Source organism: Blennius ocellaris, assembly GCF_963422515.1.
Source record: "Blennius ocellaris genome assembly, chromosome: 6".
In the NCBI taxonomy this organism is placed as follows: Eukaryota; Metazoa; Chordata; class Actinopteri; order Blenniiformes; family Blenniidae; genus Blennius; species Blennius ocellaris.
In genome coordinates, this window is record NC_137655.1 from 14,557,898 (window position 1) to 14,583,033 (window position 25,136).

Consider the following 25,136-nt stretch of genomic DNA (forward strand, 5'->3'; position numbering starts at 1 on the left):
TGTTCTGCATAGATTAAAGTGTCTGCCTGCCCACTATTATCCGGCGATCACGGCCGGGTGGCCGCTCTTACTGGCATAAGGCTGCAGATTAAAAAGCTTGTGTTTGCTGGGATTGATTGTATGAGCTTAAAAAGAAACCCAAATGGAAGTCAATCTAATGAGAGTGGGGTGAGTAAAATATTGATGCATTTGAGCTCAATAGAGCGACTGTTGAAATTGTAAGCTATATGGATCTTTACATACACACACACACACACATACAACACTGAATAGACTGGCATTGAAGATGGTTGGGTTGACATAAAACAGACAAAAAAGGTTCAGCAGGAGCCACACAATCTGAGACCCAAGGACAAAGGCTGAGGGGAAGGAGACATAACTGATAAACCTTGCAATGCATCTAATTTGAACCAGAAATACCGAACTAGAAACAAAAATTTACATCCAATAAAATGCCTTTAATAGTTCCAGAGCCAACATTACAGCCAGCATTCATATTTTTCACAACGCAATAGGATTTCTTTTCAACAAATAAAAGGAGAAAGTCATATCAGAAAAAAAGGTGTTCAATGACCCCCAGATTTGTTAACCCTGAACCCCTCTGGAGGGCCACTCCACACTTTGAAAGTCTTTAGTTTTGTGTGATCTTTTTGAATACCGGTTCCAAACTACACATAATATTGAAATGTATTTTTGCAAAAAAAAGCAAATGTGGGATTTTTCTTTTTGTAAGATATTTGCAAAATTGAGGCAAAAAGCAAAGAATATCATTTAATTTGATAAACATCAGAAACACACAAAATGAAAAATGCAAAAAAATTAAAGAGGAATACATTTAACAGCCTTGAACACTTTATGGAAGGTAAATTTAAAAGAACAATGAAAAACTATTTTATTGAATCTCTTGATATGTCACTCGAGAAAGAGTCTTGTTTTTTTTTTTACTTGAAATATAAAAAGCAACCCTTATTAATTCTATACTCTGTTTTGGTCTGGTTTGTTTCTATAGTCATAACCAGAAGTGTTTAAATTTATGCCATGCATCTGATATGCCTTTGGGGGCAGTGTTGAGCCGACAGCTTCAGAGTTTGGGACCTTTTTATGGCTCATTCTACTGATTAGGGTATATTACTTTTACATTCAACAAAGATATCACGCGTTGGACATTTAGTCATCAAAAAACTCATGAAACTCCTATACAAATTACAATACTGTTTTTGTTTTTGTTTGTATTTTAGAGATTATTGTTCCTAATTAAATTAACCAGCTAATGCCACCAAGGATTACTTTCCATAGCCATGTGTCTTCCACTTCTGTAGAAATAAATCTGAGTGTTTTTGTTTAAATTTGTAGTTTAAATGCAGATTGAAATATCGACTCAAATGATCAAATACAGGGAATAGAATGTCATTGGGTCTCATAAACTAAAGACTTTAAAAGATGTCTCATCATTTCCATATGGAAATTGCAATAGTCTGGGTCTGGTAATATTGTCTGGTTGCAGTACCCAAAAACTTATTTTGATGGCAGTGAGAAGGACCTCAAACATGTGAATAAAGATTAGGGTCACTCCCCCATCCTCCAAAATTTATGATGACTTTTTTCTCAGTATTGTGAAGATCAGGTCAGCAATATTTATGTGTGGATTGATACAAAATATTTCAGATAACACATGTTTTTTTAAATTGAATACCATTGATTCTATTACTACTCATACTGTTTTAAATAGACAGGTGATATTTGGTGATTATTTTCTCTGCAAAAATAAAGGTTATATGAACAGTTTTTGTCTTTTTTCCTGCAGGTTGCCATGATTTCTTTATCCACATTGATTTGTGAGGCTGATAGGGCTGTATAAGTGTTTCTCACCTGCTGGAGCTCAAGGTCATCATGTAGAAGGCTGAGAGGTTGACAGATGAAGTTAAAGCACTTCATTGTCACTGTTACAAAAAACAATGAAATTCAGTTAGGCACCCTCCGTATTAAAAGATAGATTATATAAACCAATGTTAAAAATATAGATTTGTGAACAATATGAACAAATGAAAAATGTACAAAAAAGAGATAACAGAAAATATGGACCTGAGCTGTGAACATTATACACCATAATATTTCAAATGACATGGTGTCTTCTTAATGGCTGATGGACGCAATAGACCACAACAAGTGACGTCATCACTACTGGAAGTAAAAAAAAAAAAAAAGAATAGACTGCATTGTTGGAAGACATTATTGGAACCCCTGCTGAAAAGCAGTTTGTCTTCAAATATGGTAGCATTAAAGATAAATCCCTGATGCCATGTGGGAGCAGTCTTTTAGGAGGATAAACTACCTGATTTATCTTGAACACAAAATATTATAGTTTCCCCTCACATATGAAGCGTTTGTACCAGCTGGTCCACACCAATAAGACATTGGGTAGACAATTGCTGACTAAAATTAAACCTTGCTTCGCCTCTTCCCCTTCCTCCTGGGTTTATTTTTCCCAGAGGAGGAAGTCAAAATAAAAACTCTGCTCGGCTTGTGTCCTGTGAAAACAGTATGAATGGGAGTAAAGCAAAAAACAAAAACAACGTAGTAAATACATTGGTTGCATCTCTCTTTGTGCCTTATTTTCTCCCCCAACATGACAGAGGTGCCTGTGAGGAAGATCACGGTGCAAGCGTTGCCAATCCATCCTTGAACTGAGCAGTGGGGCTCTTTGTAGAAAGCAGAGACAAAGAGGGCGTATGCGGGCCGCCGGAGGCTCCTCCTCCCTGCATAATGACCCGGCGGCTGGAGGCTCCATTGAAGCCGGCGCAGCGCTCAAACCAGGCGCAGCAGCAGCAGCAGCAGCAGACCGGCCGCCGCCCGGCTCGTTCCGACGCGGCGCACGCTCCTCAACTCAAAACAAACAAAACAAAACAAAAGAAAAAAAAGTGTCCTAAACAAGCCGCGAGATGTTTTCTCTCTGAGCAGAAAACAAAAGGTTGATCGCAGGGAAGCGGATGGGAGTTATTTGGGAATCCAGGCTGCTCTCCTCCTCAGCTGTGGTACCCTGAAGTCAGACTACAAAGAGACGAGAGGTCGAGCCCGGACAGGATGGATAGTTTCTTTTTAGAGGTAAGTTCTCCACAATTGCAATACTTTAGAAGTTACTTTCCTGCTGCCTTGGAGAGATCTTAGTCTGTTTATTTATTTGTTATGTTTTTCCATCCCGTGGCTTGATACAGCTTTTTTTTTTTTTTTTTAATCCACCCACATTTACCCACAGTTTTGGTTTTAATAGCTCATTTTCATTATTATTTATGGGATGCTGTTGATGGGGGCTCCCCACATGTCCCACCAAGCCTCTGATACACAAAACCCCCCTTTGTTGTTATTACATCACTGCCAAAGACCAACATTGCAGCATCAAGCGGAGCATTTTCCCTTTATTTGGTCATTTTACCGAGTTATGTAGTTAATGCTCTTGTCTGGTCCTTTCTGGGACGAGTTTGCATGTTCTGCCTGTGCATGGCTTTTCTATAGTCTGGTTTCCTGCAATTGCCTACAAACATACCTTCAAGGTTAATTGGTGACTCAAAACTCGCCTGTACATGTGAAAGTGAGTGTGTGTGGCTGTCTATCTCACTCTGTTGCACCCTGCCTTTGCCCAATGCCAGCTGGGAGTGGATCCAGGCCCCCAATGACTCTTTGATTTTGAAATTGGATGAAGCATTGTAGAAGATGTAAGGATAGAAAGCATAGCTGGCTCGACTTGCCAGTAAATGCTGAGCATGTGCCCGTGCAGGCGGAATGTGTCACCTGCTAATCAGCCCAGACTCCAGCACTCACGCACACTTAGGGGCCGTGTTAAGGCCGGCTCTCGGTCTGATTTGTCATCAGCTTCTGACTCACACCAGGCCACAGGCACTCACTCAGACAGATAGAGAGCGAGCAGGGATGCGAGTCTCCGCCCCTCATTCACCTCTGGTACCTCTGCTGACAGGATCAGCCCCCATCTGCTCTGCGGTGATGAGCCGTGTTATGACTCAGGATAGGTTCAGGGTGACTCCTGGGTTATGATCTATCTGTCTGAGCTGCTTCAAATACATGCAATCTATTTTCTAACAGCTGCAAAGTGACATCGGTTGTAACACTGCAAAAAAACCAGACAAAAAACAATTGGCCAAAGCGAAGTCATTATTGATTTTGCAATCACATTTAGTTGGATTAAACTTCGTGAATCAGTAAATTGGAGTTATTTATTGTACTCTCTTCAAAGTGTCTACTCTGCGATATGTCATAAGATAGACTTAAGTCTTGCGCTTCTTCAACCTAGAAAGCATCCTTCTGCATCCATTTATTAAAAAAAAAGTCTCTTGGAAATGTCAAACCACACTTTACTGAAACTGCTACTATTTGGCTTTGCAAGCAGCCAACTGTGTCGTGAACAGATGGATGGGAGCTGGATTCTGAGTCATAATCTGATTTTATTAGAGTGATATGCTTTACAGAGAAAGGTTATTATTTCAGCTCAGCTGTAATTTGTCCTTTATCCTCCAGCCATTGTGTGAGATTTCCCCAAAGACTCACTCCACTTGGTTTGTATCTAATGTTGTTAAGTATTTTGTTTAAAACAAAATAATACAAATTAAATAATAATAAAACAAACCCTGAAGACTCACTCTGTTATCTTTCAACCTGCTTGAAACAAAACAAAAAACTTGCTGCTTCCTATAGTTTTGTTGATGTGTGTGAAAGTAAAGAATTACTTAGAATCACGAACAAGGTACAGGGAAAATAGCATAGAATATGCGTACAAAAACAAACAAATCTTGACTATTCCACTTAGAATAGAATTGAAAAAACTAATAACTGTTGACTGTTTTGCAATATTGTAAAATATACGTCAGCAATATGAAGTGATGGACGACTGCAGCACAACTGTTTTATCCATGTTGGTCATTTCTAATCAAAGCTGAGGCATAATGGATGAATGAACTGTCCTGTTTTGTTGTTTTGGTCACATGCCAGCCTCTTGAATGCCACAGTGCAACAGTGTGGATTTAATTAAGCAGCATTTCTGGAAGTGAAGTAAGGCCAGGATTAAAGTCTCCTCTTTGGGAAATTAGTGCAGCAGGATGTCTCATGCATGATTTGTTGTATTTCTACTTCTCAAATAGCTGGAAAAGCGTAAATATTATCATTATTATGTTTGGCCATGGATACATTGACCATGTAATTCAAAATCGACATCTTTCTGCACCCTACCCCCCCAAAAAAAAATTTGGAATCTTTTTTACAGAGTGAAGTTCATGAAGAGCAACGCTTGTCACTCAGTTGTGGTCAGTGGAGGCGATGATGACAGGGGTGGGAGTCTTAGCAGAGTGAGAGGAGTGGCAGGTACAAGGATGTGGGTTCAAGGGTTTATCCTGAAAAGCCCATCCTGTCCGTCAGTGGCGGCTTCCCTCTCAGGGCCTGACACCATAAGACCCTGAGCACCGCTGCCTTAAGTCCACGCCCAATCCTTCGAATGGACGTGACCCACCAACACTCTCCGACACACGTGGTGTGTCGATGTTTTACGACCGGCTGCCTGCTAGACTGTGTCATCCTATTCTTTTCCACGTAGAATGAAATGTAAACCATCCTTTTACATGCTGACATGCGTATATTTCATTGTGGAGTTTAGTTTGAAGTTGCGTTTATAGATGTGTCTTCTCGTCTCTCATCCCGTCACCAATGAGAACACTATGAGGTCAGACGCACTCCTCCACATAGGATCACCTCTTCCGAAATGCTATACCTCTGTCAAACATCCTGTTGATGAAGCTGAATCCCAGTTGTTTTCTAAACTTGGTAATCGGTTCTTTTATAGCAGCAGCTGCTACGAACAGTAAAGCCACACGAGGACTCCTCCGCTCCCGTTAACTCCTTCCTTGCATTACACAACAAATTCCTTTCCCCAAAAGATCCTCTGACAGAGGGAATCCCAGATTCCCGGCCCTGACCCTGCAAATTCCCGGTCATGGCCGCCTGGCGTCCACACATTGTAGAACTGCGGTGGCAAAGGATTTAGGTTTCACACCATGACCGACACCACTGACCCCCCCTCTGTCTCCCCCGCAGACACATTCTCTCCATCCTGAAACATCCCTCACTGCCCTACGTGCTGTTTATGTCTGGCTCTCTGAAGCTGGAGCCATACATCGGCATGCTGGGTAGAAATTCTGTGGCGAAATGGTAACGTGAGAAAGGCCAACCTGTTGTAGTTGGACTATTTTTCTCCAGCGATGTTGGGGTCTTTTTTTTTTTTTTTTTACCCAGTTGTCACTTCCTCCAGCTGCCACTTTAAAGAGCTGAGAATCTGAGATCACTGCTCTCCACTTCCATGCAGATGGCTGATAGGGTAAGGAAAGAAATCAGGAAGTACAGTGAGGATGTGAAGACGGAAGGAAGGAAAGGTTAAAAGGTCACAAATGGGCCATGCAGTTCTTTGAATCAGTTCTGAGCAGCCATTCGAGTTGTAATTAAGCTGTGAATGGGAATTGTGTGTATGAATTAGGGGTTTTTTCAAACAATGGTGTTGAGGGTCTTAAAGTTGTGGAGAGTTAACTGCGCCGGTTGTTTATGATCAGACAGAGGAAGGTGTTATTAAGGCAGTGGTTTGTGTGCTTGTCAGCAGAACTCCTGCAGCTTTAGTACAATCTGGAGGTGGTTTAATCTGTCACAAGAGCGCTGGGGCTAATTAGCGGCAGCCATTGTCTGACTGCTCACCAGAAAACATGGATAATCCTCTCTCATAATGACACACATTTCTAGCGTTTGGAGAGTTGGTTTGGAAACCACATCTTAATAAATGATTTGGGAATTTCCTAAGAATCTGTTAAAAACAAACAATATTGTAACTGTGTTTTGAAGCTGGTCACAACACTGTTGTGACCAGCACTATTACTATTACTATTGTAACAACACTATTACTCCTGTTTCTAGCCTTTTCACCTCTGGCTTGTGTTTGCCTTCCCTGTGAGTCTATCAGCAACCTGACCCCCCGCCTATCAATGTGTTGACCATCACACAGGCAACCCGGTGCTGTGATAACCTCCTGCCGACACCACGCTGTTGACTTTAGGTTCATCTGCTCTTCAGACAAAGCTGTCTGTGTTTGTGGTTATAAAAGAAGAGGAAACCTTCATATTTGCACAGTTTCTTCTCTATCAGCAGATATTGTAGCATGGGGCATGTTTGTATGGGATCTCCTATGGTTGTGTCACCCTCAAACCTGGAGACATTGTTTAATCGTTTAGAAGACTTCCATCGTCGTTAGTTGAATGTTTCCATTAGGACAGTAGAGTGATTGCTGATTGTCTGTAACTGTGAGCAAAAAAACAAAAACAAAACCTCACTGCAACTGTAGAGCTCACAGACAGCCCACCTGGTTTCAATCCACACCCGCTCATTAGACACCCCTCACTTAGTGTTTAACGGTGGAATATTACTCATTTTTTATATGTTCACAAGACCCAACACCCATCCTTCCTGCCCTCCCTGTGACTGTGTGTTGCTCTGGGTGTGTGTTTCACTGCTTTATAATTCCCTTCAGGACACTTGTGCAAATCTCCAATATATGTGATCTCGTTCAGGCGTTGATGAAAGAAAACATCCCATCCAACGGTAATTTGTGTGCCTTATGAACACTTTGACATTCGTTAAAAGAGTCATTTCACATTGTGGGTGGTATGTTTCCTCCTTAGATAGCTCCAAAAATCAGAACGGGCAACCTTAACTTTTCTAATAAAACCTTAAAAGTCAACCTATAACTTGCCTGACTTGAGGATCAATATTTATTTAATCAGTAAAAATGAGATATTATCGGGGTTTTTTTTTACTCTTGTTTTCCTGAAAGGCCACATCTGTATGTCGGTTTGTATTTTCTGTACTTAAAAAGTGGTGACATTTTTTCACCTGGACTTAGGCATACATTAGGAAAATATGTCAAACTGTGCTTTTCCATGTCAGTGGACGTATTGCTGTAATCCAGTCGATCTGTCACCAGAGATTTGTGAATGACAGGTTTGTTCATATCGCAGGCTGACTGCATGTCTCGGTTGGTCGCTCATGTTACTGCTGCGGTATCTGTGTTTGGTTTAAAGTTTCAGGTATGCTGTTCCATCTTTTCTTTAGATCTCAAAGAGATTATAAGTAATGCTGTTCTCTATGATTACCAAGAGAACACAGACTGTAATCCCAAAGCACAGCAATCTTCACAGATTTGTGTGCAGTCTGCCTGTCCATAATTCATATCTAGTAAAATTCTAAGTTTTTTTTTTTTTTTTTTTATTTGCCTCCCCCTGGTCCGGCTGTAGTAATGGACATTTGTTGGCCTCCACCTTGGCCGTCCTACCTGGGAGACGTTATGAGATGATAATGAGTGTCGCTCAAATCCTCTCTGTTCAGAGGTCTCATCTGGCAGCTTAATAACAACCAACCTGTGATTACTGCTCCCAGCCCAGATGTTGACTTTCCTTTTTTAGTCCCCTATGATTACTCTGCACAGAGGCAGCCTATTATGGGATGGAACGTATGACTCTCGAACTTGCACCACCCCATCAGCATAGATTAAACACATTGTGACTGCCACATGGGCATATGCCCTGAGGTGGAAAATAGTTGGGCTTTTTTAACTGTTAAATTGTTGAGTCTCTCGTGATGAAATTACTACCAGAGTTGTAATTTCTGAACCAATTAAACGGAGCGTGCACCCTGTAGGGATTAAGTACACATGCCATATTGCATGGGCTGCCATCTAAGTAGTCTCACTGGAGCAAACAACACAGCATGGCACAATCCACAACCATGACATGTTAGCTTTCCCATCCATTCCCAGTCTGTTTTATTGGGTGTGGTGGGGGGTGGGTGTGGGGGGGTGGGTGTGTGTGTGGGGGGGGGCATGTAAGCCTGGAGCTGTTCACAGGATGATACACTGAAATTCACATAAAGAGGAATGTCCGCTGTGTATGTTTATCTCTCCCCCTTGAACCCGATGCAACACATACTTCCTGTTCTGAAAAACATTCCCCACATTCCCAAGCTAAAGAGAAATTTGAGCATTTTATTAGAGTTTATAGATTACATAAGTATGGCTAATCATTTACACACTTGCATCACATTGACCTCTACTGTTCCCAACCTCACTCATTATAGATCATCTTTTTGAATGTGATAAAACCAGAAATTTGATTTGTTGCCCCTGTGTGTTTTGCCGAGAAAGAATTGCTGATGTACTTAAAAAAAAAAAAAAAAAAAAAAAAAGGTTTTTTTTGTACCTCCAAAAATCCAGAAATGTCCCTATTGTCTTGAATGCCATTGCTTATTATGATTAGTTGGTTGTTGTTTTTTTCGGACTGTTCATCTTCATTATGGCTTTATCCAACATCAGGCATCAGGCACAATAGTCAATCCAAGATTACCATAGATACTCATCACAAAACAAACACAGAGACATGGACAACCGCACACGTTCACGCCCACAGTCAGTCGAAAGACCAATACACTCATTTTGCATGTTTTTGGACTGTGGGAGGAATCCAGTATACCAACACAGAAACTCCACACAGAGAGATCATGAAGAATCCACAAAGAAAGGTTCTCAAAGAAAGGTGATATGACGTATAAGCATGGCTTCTTCCCTTTTGTCTTTCACCTTCTATACAATACATCAAAAATGCTGCAAACTTGACATTTGCCGCCAACGGAAGTCTCACTGGACAGATTTTAAGCCACGATGAAAGAAATTGTCATGAATGTCTATCTTCAGTGTAGACGCCGTGACCGGAGCCTTGATACTTTGTTAGGGGTCCTCTAACCTCACAGAGCCACCTGGCCAATCGTGCCCCAAATATCTAATTCCGATCCAAACCCTGGCAGCACTGCCTGTGCAGCATTCCTGGAATATCTCGGGAATTCCTGCTGCGTGACGGTGTAGCAGTCACATAAATAAAGAGTGAGTTGATTATGTGGAAGCCAGACAAGATGTGGAATGGCATGTGATTAGATGTTATGATTCACGAAGCTAAGCTTAAAATCCAATCAAACGTACAGTAATCATATCATTTGTCTCTGATTTGCCCAATCCTGCAACTTTCTTTCTTGTTTAACAGCATCATAACCCAGAGATCAGCTCCTCTGCTTTGATCACTCAAGAACAGTAAAGGAATAAAAAAATATGCTGACATGGGATGAGGGGGTAAAAGCAAGTCTTTGTGCCAGCAGTCTGTGGCAGAGATGCAGGTGAAGACATAATTTGTTATGCAAATTCTCTTCAATGCACTCATTAGCAAGACAGTAGATTAGCACTGTCAGACGATAATAGGGAGGTGCCTGCCACTCCTCCCTCTCACACACACACGCGCACACACACACACACACACACACACACACACACACACACACACACACACACACACACACACACACACACACACACACACACACACACACACACACACACACACACACACACGCACACGGGTCTTTGTTATTTCATATACTCATATCAAGGTTGTTTCTCAGTTCATTCATTAAAAATGATGATAGAAATTGATTAATCGATAACAGAAAATTGCTGCCTCAATGTGTGTGTTTGCTCTCCATTAAGCTTGTGTCACAGTTGCATTCCTCATGTAATCACTGCGAGTCGTCCTGTGTTAACTAAACCCATTTTTGAATATAACAATGATGCATGGCAGACTGTCTAGTACTGTTAACTGATGACAACTCTTCTCTTATGGCCATCCGCCTATAAATGTGTTTACAGCTTGCTCTGCAGGGGGCTCAGGCTGCTCTTTGGAGTCAAGAACAATTGATGATTTTTCTATTCACCCTCTGCCCTCCACCGCAGGCTGGGGAAGCCCTGCTCCCTGTGGGACTCCTCCTCCTCCATTAGCTAATTTCTGATCAGCTGCTCTCTCCATCATTAATTCATACGTCTTCCAGCACAGATGCTCGAGGTTGCCTTTAATCGTCTGATTTCTCCCCTCAGTTGCCGCTCCTGCCCAACCCCACCCTTACCCCGCGCTAGCGTTGGGTATTGGCTGAACCAGCTACAGAGACAGACGGCACAGTGGCAGCATGTAAACAAAGGAATAGGAACATGTTGACAAATTGACATTTAGCGTCACACATCTGGTGAATCTTGACAACCAACAAACAAGTTGATTGTGAATCACTTGCATCCCTTGTTTTCAATAAAAGTCAAGCTGAGGTTCTGCTGTTTCAGGAGGTGAAGCTTATTTTTTCTAAATCTTATAGCCAAAGACAAGGACCTTTGCCCAGATTCGCCTCTCACCCAAATTCAGCCTACTTGTTTAAGCTTACCCACTGCTTTAGAGATTTGTCCTTATTCGACCCACTCAGAGTTCAAGGAAGGGATGCAGTTCGGATTCCTAAATTTAGTGGCAGACTGTTTTTTTTTCTTCTAAAACAACTTCCTGTTGTTAGAAATATTACTATATCTGATATCCTGAGCAATGGAGAAGATCTGGTATTTGATGCGTTGCCAAAATCGCCAGTCCACTCAGAAAGCCCAACTGGGTGATGATCCCATTTACTCATGGGGCGCTATGCAAAATTTCCTTTTGGTTCCCAGTGATGAGTCACTTCAGTGACAGTCTGCATTCCAATATTTGTTAGATTGGAGTATATTGACCTTCTTATCATATAAACCACGTTGCAGTGTTCTGTTACATTCCCCACAGCTGCTTCTTTGACTGACTCAATACACCATCTTGTGGTACATACTTGAATTATAAGGCTAAGCAGGTTGGGGTTAGTAGGAAAACATTCTGGTTTTATTAGGTACACAGTTTGTTGTTTTGTATCCTTATGCTGATTATCTGAAGTTATTATATTATATAGTACACCTTTAAAAAAAACAAACCACTGGAGAATAAGTAAATAAATTATGATGCTTTAATTATGCAATGTCAGCATGTTGACATGTCATCGGCTTTTCACAACTTGATTTATTGCAGTTCTTACATCTATTTAACGTTTCAGAATCCAGCCGATATGTGAGCTCATATTTGAATTTAAAGAGCCCTATATCTGTAAAAAAAATCTACAAACAGCCATCACATGATATAACTGCATGTGCTGGTCTGTTTACACAGTAAGTGCGTGTGTTTCAACCATTACTAAGAAATAAGTGTCCCCACACTTAATTGTTTTTTCTATTTTTCTAAATTAGGGTTTAAAAATTAGGGTTTAAAAAACTAATAGTGTCAATATAAGACATTTCAAGTGGGCCGTTTGACATAATTTCATGTAAATTATGCCGTTGATTTTGCACATGGGGCGACTTCACTTTTTTTCCTCTCACTTGTGTAAATACTGTCTTTGTGTGTAGATTTTTTTTTAATATGTATTGAAATAATATTTGTTGAGCATCTTTTTCTAAATCAGGTTTAAGTGTTCAGTGTGAACTTGGAGTTTGTACAGGCAGTAGCAGTGCAACCAAAATCAATACTCAGCATCAGCAAACGTTCTGGGAATTTGAGGTGGACAAGTGAAAGCGGCCACAGGTAGGGTTTCCTTTGTACCAATGTGTAGCCGATAGGCACGTTACTGTGTTACATTTATCTTCCTCCTTATCCGAGCCCAGCGAATGATATGCTTGTCAGGAATCCAGCTGGATGAACTCTTGGATTCTACCTGCAGCACCAACAGCTGTTCACTGGTGTCCCCTCGGCAAGCCTTCCCCCGGAACCACTCTGCCGTCCAAGAAATGAGCTTATCATAACTAATTGTTCAACTGTGTCCAAGTCGGGATCAGTTAATTAGCTTTCTTTTCTTCTGGCTGATACGATCACCTGATACTGCCTGCTCTTACGCCACACCGTAGGGCAGAGAAAGAGGCTTGGCACCTTGTACTGTGTATGTCCTAAAATATTTAAGGGACACTCATTAACAAATCTCGGAGCTGGATGTCATTATACAAGCTGCCGAAACTTAAGCCTCTGACTGTGGGATCACATCATTCATGTCGGGTGGTTTCTGTGTCAGAAAGCATGATGGGATATATGCACGTTGGCTGTTTTTTGGTGGGTCGCGTTACTATTGTCCACCGTTTTGGCTTCAGCAGTGCTACATCTGCAGCATTAGGTATCTCAAGCAGGAAATGTTCCATTGACCAATTCTCTTTCTAGGATGTGGCGCTGCGGACAAATTACCCGGCTCCAGGGAGCTGATGGGGGGTCTTGCTTAGGGAACCACAGTGGTGACACATTCGCTGAGAAATTTGAACCCGAAAGCTCCTGATCACAAGTCCGCCTCTCTAAACTCTCGGCCAACTGTTCTCGACAACACTTAACATTTTAGCAAGATCAGTCAATTTTGTTAACAAATAAGCACGGTACTCTTGTGATTGGTTGCAAAATGGTTTGTTGTGCTGCAATAGGCAGTTCCTGTCTGGGGGACCTAACACGAGCCGATACCAGTGGTCCTTTGTGTCCCAGCTGGCTTTTGTTTGGGGTATTTCCGCCTGGTTAATTTCTGAGCCGTCAGTCAGAGGTGGTTGCTTTTGTCCTGGCGTGGTGTCGGGGCTCTTGAGGATGGAGCAGAGAAGGGGGAGGAGCTTTAGTTAGACCATCTGTTGCAGGAACATTTCATCTTGACTTTATACCCCCTGGGTTCAGACTCTTTGGACACACACACACACACACACACACACACACACACACACACACACACACACACACACACACACACACACACACACACACACACACACACACACACACACACACAAAGATGCAAACAAATGGGCATACACATCCGATGGTGGCTGCACTGAGCACTCCAACCACCAAAAACCTGTCCCAACAATTAAGATACTTTCATTCAATTAATTAGTATTGCAACACCATAGAGTGGGTGAGTGTGTGGTTTTAAATATCAAATTGAGTGTTGCTGACATTTGGATCCAAAAGTAGGCACAAAGTAACGTTTTCTTTTAAGCCTGAGTAACTGTAGACAATTAATAATTGAAATGGGTGGGAAATATAACTAGGAGGTTACTTGTATTATCACAATGAGACGTCATCACCCAGCATTGACTGTCCATAGCGCTAGCTTAAGTCTTCTCCAGAGATCGTGTCACCATCTGCAGACGCTGCTCTATCATGCCGAGTCAGCATTACTGTCTTTATGGTTGAGCTTGGCACTGCCCATTTTCACCATATGTTGCTGGCTCATTTTATTTTTAGTATCTTGATCAATATTCTAGAAATGTGAACCATGTTACCCGAGCATGCTGCTTGGAAGAGTTTATGAGGTGATGACAAACCCTGTTTCTAAGAAAGTCCTTTATCATCTTTCACTATCAAGACTGGGGGATTTTTTTATGTGATTCACTGAAAGGTTTTCATTGAAGCAATACCGGATTGGGGGGGGGGGGGTGGAAGGTTACAGCATTATGAACCATCCCTGTGATTTCTTTGTCCCAACTTGCCTGCTGTCAGTATTTAAAAAAAATAAAAAAATGTTGTCGTATTGTAATCAAGATAGATAGCATACAACTGTCTCTTATCACTGTTAAAAGAGTGCAAAGGACCTCTCCATTAAAAGAGGAAGGGGACCAGCAATATTCTTAAGAGTTCAAGCCCATTCAATTTCCAGTTACATAACAGCAACTGATCTTCTTAAAATCTATAGAGTAAACACTATTAATCCCCTCAGTGGACTTCAGTGAACTCACGTGAAGCAGCTTTTCCCTGAACATGCCTGGCATACTAAGCCGGTGCCAGGCAGACACAGCCAGTCACTGGTGTGGAAGTCACCAATCGTCTCATATTAAATGGAAACTGCTTCAACGGTATGCCGGCGTGTTGCCGAGAACTTTTGTTGCACCTTTGTGTCCTGATGTTTGTTTGTCCACCTCTTTGTCCAAACAATAGCGAGGCAGGACATTATCAGTAGGCCCGCACCCTTCCTCCCCCCCCCCCCCCCCCCCCCCCCCCGCCACACTCTCACCCTCAGCCTCCTCCTCCTCATTTAGACGACCCCCTTTATCCCACTAACCGTAGTCCCCTGTGGTCTGAGAGCCACATTTAGCTGTGCTCCATTAGCCGACTGGGAAAAAAAAAGAAACCTTGATGATAGAAGTGGGTTTTTTAGACTGACTGGTTAGAAACATCTAATCACAGGCCCATTGGGCTTTTAAAAGAAATAAGTCCTTATTCAGATGTGTTCCTTGTTGTGTTTCAGCAGATTAGATTGCCCATAAATAATGAGCACATTTAACAAAAGGTTCTTGATCTTTTCTCTGACCCTTTTGGCAAAAACATTGTGCTCAATCCACGGATGAGAGCGCACACGTGGCAGCCTGTTGTTAATACTTAATGAGGATTGATGTCTAGAAGTGGTGACCTTGTATAAGGTTTCCTAGTGGAATCCATGCATATTGATCTTTTCTGTTTTATGCTCTGCTGGACACACAATTCACTTATGAGCCATGCTTCACTGACCACCTCGTCGGTGACAACTGTGATGAACAATGTTGTTTAGCTGGTTATAGACGAGGTTTCCTGCAGGGGAGGTCAGGACATATTTCACTAAAGTAGTTTTAATGCTGATTCAAAACATTTTGAAATGAGAATAATGTTCATGAAGCAGATGTTTATTTATTTGTGAATACATCTCTAGCACTGTGAAGGCAAGTGACTGCCTTGGTTAATGCTAAACTAATAGAGGCCGCGGGGAGCAGGACAGAGAGACAGCAGCTCTACAGCAGTTTCCAAACTTCAGTATTTGTAATTACGCCATAATGTCTTAATAGAGATTACCGGTAGTCACAGTTGCATCACTGCCAAAGTTGTGGTGTTACACTCAACACTGTACCAAAGATATTTTCAGGCCCTGCTAGCATTTGCTTTATGTCAAAAACGCTGACTGGAACAGTCTGAATTGCCTGGTATAAGCTTTTTGCCGAGAACCAAAAGCATTTATTACAAGAATTTTGGTTTAAAGACCATCAATTTACTAAAGATGTGTTACAATCTCTCATGACAAATGTGGATTTATTCATCCAAAAAGTTGAGACCACAGGGGAAGACTGCACAGGCAGAGCTTTGTTCTCGTCTGCTGCAAGTATTCCGAACGCAGCCTCGTCTATAAATGTACACACTACTGTACGGAAATGACAGTCCGTCTGAGCAATCAGCCTGAGATTCCTGTTATTGCTCCCAGTTACTGAGCAGCAAACAAACACGTCTGGGAAGGTCAGTGACTCCACATGGATACACAAACACAGAAAACCAGGAGGCCTTTGTTGGCTGCTGCCCTGGCGCTAATCTCTGTCTAGAACTAGGATCTCATCGGGGATCATGATGAGAAGTGTGCTGTGGATTGCCTGATGGAAATACAGAAAAGAAGAATAGGTGGCAGGCAAAGAAACATCCATGTTTATCTATTTTCTGAAGTGGCAAACACTCATTTTGGGGCTCATATTTTCTTTTAACGGAGTAAAGCAGCCACAGCAGCAAAGCCTCCTTGACAGTTTTACTGAGTGTGTAAGAGTCTAAGCGGTAGTTTGAGCCTCTGACACACCCTCACCATGCTGGCCTGGCACACAGATTGTTTCCTCTGAAAGGGAATCACACTTTAAAAGGGGCATAATGTCAGCCTGGGTGAGGCAGTAGCAATGTGGCACAAGAAATCCTGGGGAAAAGCTGAAAATGGAAAAAAAAAAACAACACACCGAGAGAAGATGAAACCAGAAGTAGAGATTTTCTCGGAATAAAACTCTCATTCCATTCCCAGCACATTTAATAATACTTGAATACCTGTATGTTTCCTCTTCAATCTACCGTAACAAGTTTCACAGTTTCTCGGGGAAATAAATGATTCGCCATGTTCAGATGTAATGTTGTGATGCTGGCTATTGTGTTGCAGGGGGCCCGTGTCTGGCTGAGACACAAAGAGCAGCTCCTCCCCTCCACCGTCAGCTGTTGTGACGATTCCTCCCTGGTCCTCAACACAGACTACGGGAAGGTAAGAATTTTCCTTGGATTGCATACCTGGATTTGCATTCAGCCGCTCTCTAGTCTCGCTATGTCATTGTTCCTTAATCAGAAAACTGCTTTTTTTAAAAATTGACTACTGGATTAAGTCCCCTTTTTTTTCTAATCTCATCGTAAAAACTAAATCTTAAAATCAACAGAATAACAAGTCTCTGAACCGTTAAAATAATAGCATCATTGCCACCACTGTATTTCATAAGCCATAACCAATCCAGTATACATATAGTATACACCTTTGTTTTCTATTAAAACAGCACAGGGCAGTATGGGAGTGTGGCCCATTGTGTATATGCGAGGACGGTGATTGTTTGTCCACATGTGCTTCATTTAAGCACTCGTCAGTGGGATCAACACCTCTTATAATAAAGGAAGAATGACAGGAATGGAGTCTCTGTGGCAAGTCACTGGCCTGAGCTTATCTTTTTGGCAGTGTATAGAGGTCTTTGTGTCTGGAGGAAATCCTGTTAAGAGAAGGAGGGATCGAGGGGGTTGGGGAGGGCAGACTGAAAGAAAGAGGGAGGTGGCAGCAATGAACTGACATGAAATTATTCCTCAATCAAACGTGTGTATGTCAGAGCCTCCGGTCAAAAGTGAGTTTTTGTGGCTCGCCTTTGTTCCAAACAGACCTCTCAAGCAGTACATATGGTGATCCTTTAGGTCATGTTGAGACGCTAACTGTCCACATAATGAGTCCAAATCCGACCACAGGTCCTTGGGATACACAGATTGTCTCTGCCCACAATAGGAAGTGTAAAAGCAACATCAGGTCATACTTGGTCGTGTTTCTTTTGACAAACCCACAGGAAGGATGATGCCATACTGAGATTTCCCCCACCTTTTGGTGATGTCAGTTTTTTGGGGGATTAGTTCAAGGCTTTCATAATTTTTATCAGTGTCCAGGCAGCCACAATCTTTTCTTCATTTTCACATGCAGTCAGAGACCAGCTGCTATACATAGTCCCGTGTGTATATATACTAATGTTTTAGATATTTCCCCCAAGTTTGATGAACTGGGAATGAAGGTAAAGGGACAACTGTCTTTACTCCTCAGATTCAGAATCAAAAGTACTTTATTCATCCCGAGTGGGATTTCTTTTGATGTAGCTCCACACAGAATGAATAGGACAGTTAGATAAAGTTAAATGAGTGACATTAAGTTAAAAGTTAATATATACAGTGTTAAACTCATTTCTTGTGACACAGGGTATACATGATGAAAAATGACTTTCTGGTGCAAAATATAGTGAAATGTCCAAAAAGATTCTCCTGTAGCTATTGCATTATTATTTTTTTTTACAAACTCACCCTGACAGTGTGGCTTTGAGGCTAATGCTTGTTTTGGGTTGGGTTTTTTTTAGCAATGAGGTAGCTAAATTTCATAGCGACATCAGCAATATCGTCCCGAGAAGGAATCTGTGTCCAAAGAATCCCTCATAACCAGGCAGTTTACCATCCATCCATGCATCCATCCATCCCTCCAGCCATCCAGGCTTTTTTATCATTAATTTTCTGTTCCCCTGTTGGTAAAGAGTGAAAACCACATGCACTACACTCAGTGACACGTGAATCAGAAAATTATACAGTGCTTGCTCCATGCAGCATATGTTTACAGTATTTAGTGGGGTTTCGCTGAGTACAAGTTCCATGTGGAATATCTGAGACTCACTGCGAGGTAGAAATCCTTGAAAAATGTGTTGGAGGGAACATATGAACTCATCCATGTGTCTCTGTAATGTTTTCTGTGGTCAGTGGTGGGGATGCTTGCAGTGTGAGAAGTTAGCCATGTATTTTCAGAAGATGGCTCTTGATTGAAGGAAAACAAGTCTCAAATATATTTGACCGCCACAATTGGCTTAAAAATAACATGAACTGTGATGCCATGGACTTTTTTTTTTCTGACTGCTGTTGCTGCAGGCATAGAACCCTACTGTCTCACATGCTCTTGACATGTGAGCTCAACATGTTGGTTATCAGACCAAACATATGGGAGTCTCCTCTGTTTCTCAGTCGGACGAGTCAGCAGCCAGAATGACAGGAATGTGTGGCTGAGAAACAGACCGTCTCCACCTTCAGGATCTCTGGCTGACCTCATGCGATCCCTGATCCTACCAGATGACTTTTTTTTTTTTTTCAGCGGTTTAAATGGCATTTCTGGATCTATTTGCTATCGTTTATTTAATCCAGCGACACGACTGGGATCAAAGTATTACACGTGGGTGTGTTGTCTGCTGGTTTGTCTTTGTTTCCTGTGTTTTAATGTCAGTGTGCCATGTCCGAGGGTGTTTTCTAAATGCATTGTGGCAGCGCTGCCCACTCAGCGGATGGGATATACTATTTTCTGCTGCCTCAGCGGCCACGCTAAGGTGCAGGCCCCAGTCTGAGTGCTCAGTTGGACTCCAGGGAGCACGAGCGGAGTATCATCTCCGACACGGCCTCGGCTTTAGCCGGCTCCTATCACATGAACCATCATATCTTCATTCATTGCTGTCTCTTTCCACACACAGTGGACGCTACTACAGACACATCATGACAGAGATAAATTGATGTGTATGTGAATTTTGTGCACAGCTGAGTTAAGAATTAATGTTTTATCTCCAAATGTAAAGAAATGCAGGGAGACAGTCTGTCATCTCACCTCGATACCTGCTGCTTGAGATGTTTCAATTTGTCCAACTGAATAATGTGTTGATCATTAACACTCCGAGTTAATAATTTATCATGTGACAGCCACTGTTGACTTTATCCTGTGATAAAAGCATCTTGTTGCTAGAAATCCTTTGGCAATTACTGTTATAAAATTAATAACATCTTTACAAATACTGAGGTTTCCATGAGCTTGTTGCTTTTGCAGCTTTTTCTCCACTGTTTTGGGATGAAACATTAGCTTTGATTTCAGACTTTTGTTGCTGCTTCTGCTAGTTGTAATTAAAGATGTCTTATGCGTCACTGTATAAACCTGCATCCCTGTTTAGAGCATTTAATTTCGACAGAAAACATGTTCTTTCCAAAATTTTTAGTAACCTTCACAACACTGATGACACCTATACACGGTAAAACAGGAAAATGTGTCACTTGTCGTCAGGATTTTTTATTAAGGAAATGTATTGACAAAGTGAGAAAACAAAATCTGAATTTTCATTTTCTGATGCTCTGGCCTTTTGGTGATTTGGATAAAGTCGGATGGCCCTTAATGACCTTCACTTATCCTTTGACTTTGACTTTAAATCAGTCATGTTTCTCAGCCGTGTTAATAATTAATCTCAATACTAAGTATTTGTTTGTTTTAGTTTCAAGATTTCCTCCAGTACCAGTGAATGAGGTGAAATGTGACCCTGACCAAGTGTGACTGCTAAAGCTGTCCAGCCCCTGTAGACATACAGTCTCTGTGGGTAGAAATAGGTCATTGATGCCCCCTCGGTCTTTTCTGGATAATTAGTCAATGGAGCCATTATGTGAGCTTTTATGTGAGTGATGCACATTCACGAGTGAGCTCACAGAAATAACACATTCAGACAACTGCAACTGTTAGAATCTGTGCATTAAGCAAACACATGTTTACTGGATTGTACACAGATAATTGGATATTTGGGAATTATAGTGTGAATATGTTTGCCTGATTTTTTTTTTTTTTTTTTTTAAACGGCTTATAACGTATAATCCTGATAATGGTATTTGTTTTCCCACCACGACCCCTTAGTCCCCCGCCCCATTTCTCCGGGGTCTGGGCGGGATCCCCCTGTAGCAGATGGATTCACTGTAAAGAACAAGAAAGAAAAAGAGAGGCAGGGCAAAAAAAAAAACAGAGGGACAAGCGAGACTGTGTTTGTACGAACAGGGCTGTCATTTTGTTCGTGCCCATGTGTTGCTCTTAAAAGCCTGAATATATCTCAACTGTAAACCATAAGTGTTGAGAGCCAAACCGCTTGACTCCACCTACACGTGAATATTCAGTGGGACTGAACAAAGCCAGGCAGCAGGGTGTGGTTTCTGCCAGGAGGCAACAAAAGGAAAAAGGCAGTTGAGCTGCAACAAAGTTTTAAAATCACTGCTACCGTTGCTACATTGTGAACAAAACACTTTAAGTCCTATTTGGTTTATAGCATTTTAGCAAAACATCATAATTTTTTCTTCTCAATTCATTCACATTCTGTCCAAAGTGGTGTTAATGGAAAAAAAAAACTTTCTTTTCTTTTTGAAATAATGCAGCTTTTACTTTTAATTGTTTTCTAACATATATTTTTTTTATTGATCAATTAGGAACTTATCACAAAAGGACTGAAAGCATTTTTATTTTTTTATTATTCAAAACCAGAAAACTGAGTGTTTTGCATGATTTTGGTCAGGGTGGGATTTTTGAATAAATCAGAGGAGGTGGGGATATTTGCAAAGAACGGGAGGGGGACTGGCATTCCCTCATCTATGCAAGTTTTGAAAAGATCATGGTAAAATGGGAATAGAAAGTTTAAAACTATTATCATGTCATATAAATACAGTGGAGACAAATGACAGTGTGACGGGTCCATCGACTGCTGGTCCTTTATATGAATGTTTATCTGCAGGCTTTCTATATTCCTTCTCATTCTGACTTAATACACAGAGCTTTCAACAATATAATTTATATTGAAAATAATCGAGAGTCATTCAGGTAAAATCTGAACGTGAAACAAAATGCATCATCCGACTTTAAGGTAGTTTGTTAGTTCCACCATTGATGAATGTTAAGTGTCATCTCTGATTTGCAAGATGAAACTCGAACAAGAGGATGGTGAAGATGATGGTTTTATTTGAAGACGACAGATTGTTGTATCAATGGGCTCATTGGACTTGAACAGTTTCACGCCTAGTCGACGCCAGCTGCCACGGGTATATGTCAAATATGCAGATTCATGGACTGATTTGTAATTGAAGATAAATGAAATGAACGAAGCTGTGGAAATAACTGACTAATTTTTCCGAGCTCACGACACAACAATTTCTGATAACGCTTTCCACTGTCGATTGTTGTTTTCTCTTGTTGCCTCGTGTTGAGCCGCGTGGCCGACCGCTCATAGTGTCAACACCGGCTCTGTTTGATAACAATTGATTTGTACAGCAAGCTACTTTGCTAATCAATCATGGATCACATGGATGTGGCATGAAATAGTCTCCAGCTGTCATGACACCCCTCAGATCATTAACATTGATGAGGCAGTGCGCCCTCTCGTGGAACGGCCCACTGCGGTCATTGTCAAAGAGCTTGATGAGATGGGTATCTCAGGGTAGATTAGCTGAAAAGCTACGCTTTGTTCTGACATTTTCACAACTTTACTAACTCTGATAATTCAGTCCGTTTCAGTACTCGGCCAGTTGATGTGTTGTACTTTGCTGGTAGCGCCACGTGGGATGACGGCGGCTGTGAGACAGCTTACAGAGGAAAATTGTTCCAGTATGCAGTACTAACTGTAATAATGGACTCAAACGGTACATTACTGCACCCCATAGGGCTCATAGAGACGGAAATGGACACATTAAAAAGCAGGGTATGTCTACCGTCGTCTACTCGGAGTTTGAGACGCTCCAGACACAAACTAGAGTGTTAAGAAAGATTGATGAACATTGAAGAGCCATGCTGTGGTCGTGAGGACAGTCCTTGTTGACTTATCTTACAGGAATGTAACCAACATTGAAACCGAGCCCACGGTGGGGTAAAACAGAGGAATGTGAAGCGTCCTTTGATACTGAAAACTGCGGTTCAGTTTCCTCCGAGTATCTCTAATGTGTCAGGCTGGGAAAAGTCCCAGAGTCTCGCGCCGTGAAATCTGAACAGTAAAGTATTTAAAGAAGATCAGAAACAATGCCTTCACAACGTGATGTGGGAAAGAGATAAACGCCGAGCACTTACGCTCGTGCTCGCGCACACAAGAATGTGAAGGGACACATTCTTGTGTTATGCTTGCAGCTCTTTGTGTGTTTTGCCGGAGCTGTATTTGTTGTCTTGACCTGAAACTTGAGGTGAAATTGAGAGTGTAATGGAGTCCCTCTGCTTCTCATTGTTTGTTAACCTGTATTATCTTTGCTCCCGGCCACCTCAACACCACTTTGAACTTGGAACTTTGGGAATGTGGAAAATGCACACATAGGCAGGGGGTCCTACAGTGTCTGTGTTCTTTTTGAGACATTTCAGTGCGAAATGGCCAGTAAGTCTTTATATACAGTCCATAACTGTTGTAATAGGTATGTCAAACCTACAATATATGCAATACTAGAAGTGTTTTCTTTTTGTTTTCTGTTTTGTTTAGTTGAATTAATGATAATTGAATTAATAGGCAATCAATCCTACTAGATAAAGCCTCCCCCTCCCCACTTTCAACATCACTGCTGTGGTGGATGTGGGCCACTTAGCAAGAGGAGTGGGCGGGGTTAAAGCCAAATGTTTAGAGACATCTGGCCACAAATCTGCAATCTTCTGCTCAAAGGATGACATCAGCGCTCATGCTGCTATTCTCCCAAAGGACTTCACCCATTTACAAACCTAAATAACACAAGAACATGATGACTGCATTGTTGTCGTGCGCTTCTCTCAGCATACCCCCTTTGTCTTGTGGCCGTCTATAAAGCTGAAATGGTACCAATTCAGAGCAGGCTTATCGTTTCACTTTCAAAGATTTCTAACATCATTGTCTTTATTTAAATTATGAATATACAACAGATAGAAACGGTTTTCAGAGGTTTCCATCTCTATATCAAGGGGGAAAAAAACACAGACACACAAAAATCTTCAAACTTGTGGGCACTATAAACTGATTATGCTAGTGCATTATCATCCACAGGATTTGGATCATTATCTAACTACATTTCTCTCAGCTTGAGAAAACCTTTATGAGTGCTTTACCTCATTAAAAGCTTGTATAGCTGGAATCCACTGCTCTTCTTTACTTTTATGGTCGGCACATTTTACTCTGCCGGAACATTCAAATAACAGCGTTAATGTGTCAACACTGTGTTAATTTTGCCATTTATCCTCTGAGCTGATGGAAAAATGTCTTTATCATAAAGTTCTAATTCAATTTATATTATATTTGCCACGTTATGATTTGATTGCTTATCGTTTATGGTCTGCAGTAGTATTTATTGATATTTACAAATAATTGTATGGCTTTCTAGGTCTGTCTGTAGAGTTGAAGTGTGTGTGTGTGTGGGGGGTGGGGGGGGTGGGAGTAGCTTGTTTTTTTTAATCTAAAAGGCACTTTAAATTTTTGAAAATAGATAAATAAATAAAGGTGTTATTAATTAATTGATTAAATCCATGTTTTGCTGCCACCTAGCGGTATTCGTGACGTATTTAACCAGTTACAGGACTGAATTACATGAAATTAAAATAAATTCACATAAAGAGCACAATTTCAAGAATCATTTTCTTACTGACTGACCTTGTTCATTAAATATAAACATTTTCAGACACAATTTACATTTTATATAATCTTTCTGCTACTGACATTACATCATTTATACTTTCTAGTGTATTCAAAAGAAATTAATTTGTCAACAAATCTCTGAATTTTGGAATAATATTGTTGCCACACATTACTGTTACTACTGTTTCATTGGCTCAAATGTACAATCAATATTTTAAATGGTTTTTTATACGTTAAAGAGAAATCCACAAAAGAAATCTTAGATATTTTTTATATTTTCATTTGATCTTTGTTCACCTCGATTATCACATTGTGACTAAGGTCTTTTTTTCAAAAACAAAGTCATTTTATTCAAAATAAAATTACTGAAAATCAAAAGTGAAGAAGCGAAATGTTTTACTGTTTAGCACACTTATATAACAATGAATTGTCTGATTTTCAGTGGCTTGCCATTGGTAGTTTGGAAGAAAGGTAAACAAATGCAGAAATTACCAAAGACAGTTGCTCAGTTTAAATATATAATTATGTACGTGGTTCAATCCAAACTTGATCTCTCTCTTTTACCAAAAAAACCCAAAACAAAACATTTGTCTCCGACTCATTACTTAAATCAATGAACTCTGCCCTTTAAAATCTTTCTCTAACACTTGATACAGAGGCCCCGAGGCTGTGTTGACTCAGCAGTTTTTTCCCCCCTGCA

General features: G+C 41.0%; 1 protein-coding gene across 1 annotated transcript in view; it reads left to right on the forward strand.

Annotated features, from left to right (window-relative positions):
* The first annotated feature begins 2,873 nt into the window (after window positions 1–2,873).
* myo10l3 (myosin X, like 3) overlaps window positions 2,874–25,136 on the forward strand; it is a 54,452-nt gene continuing 32,189 nt past the window's right edge. Inside the window, exons 1-2 of the mRNA XM_080497657.1 lie at window positions 2,874–3,102; window positions 16,915–17,013. Of these exons, the coding sequence (XP_080353783.1) occupies window positions 3,082–3,102; window positions 16,915–17,013 (120 nt within the window). The 5' untranslated portion in view covers window positions 2,874–3,081. The remainder of the gene's footprint in view (window positions 3,103–16,914; window positions 17,014–25,136) is intronic.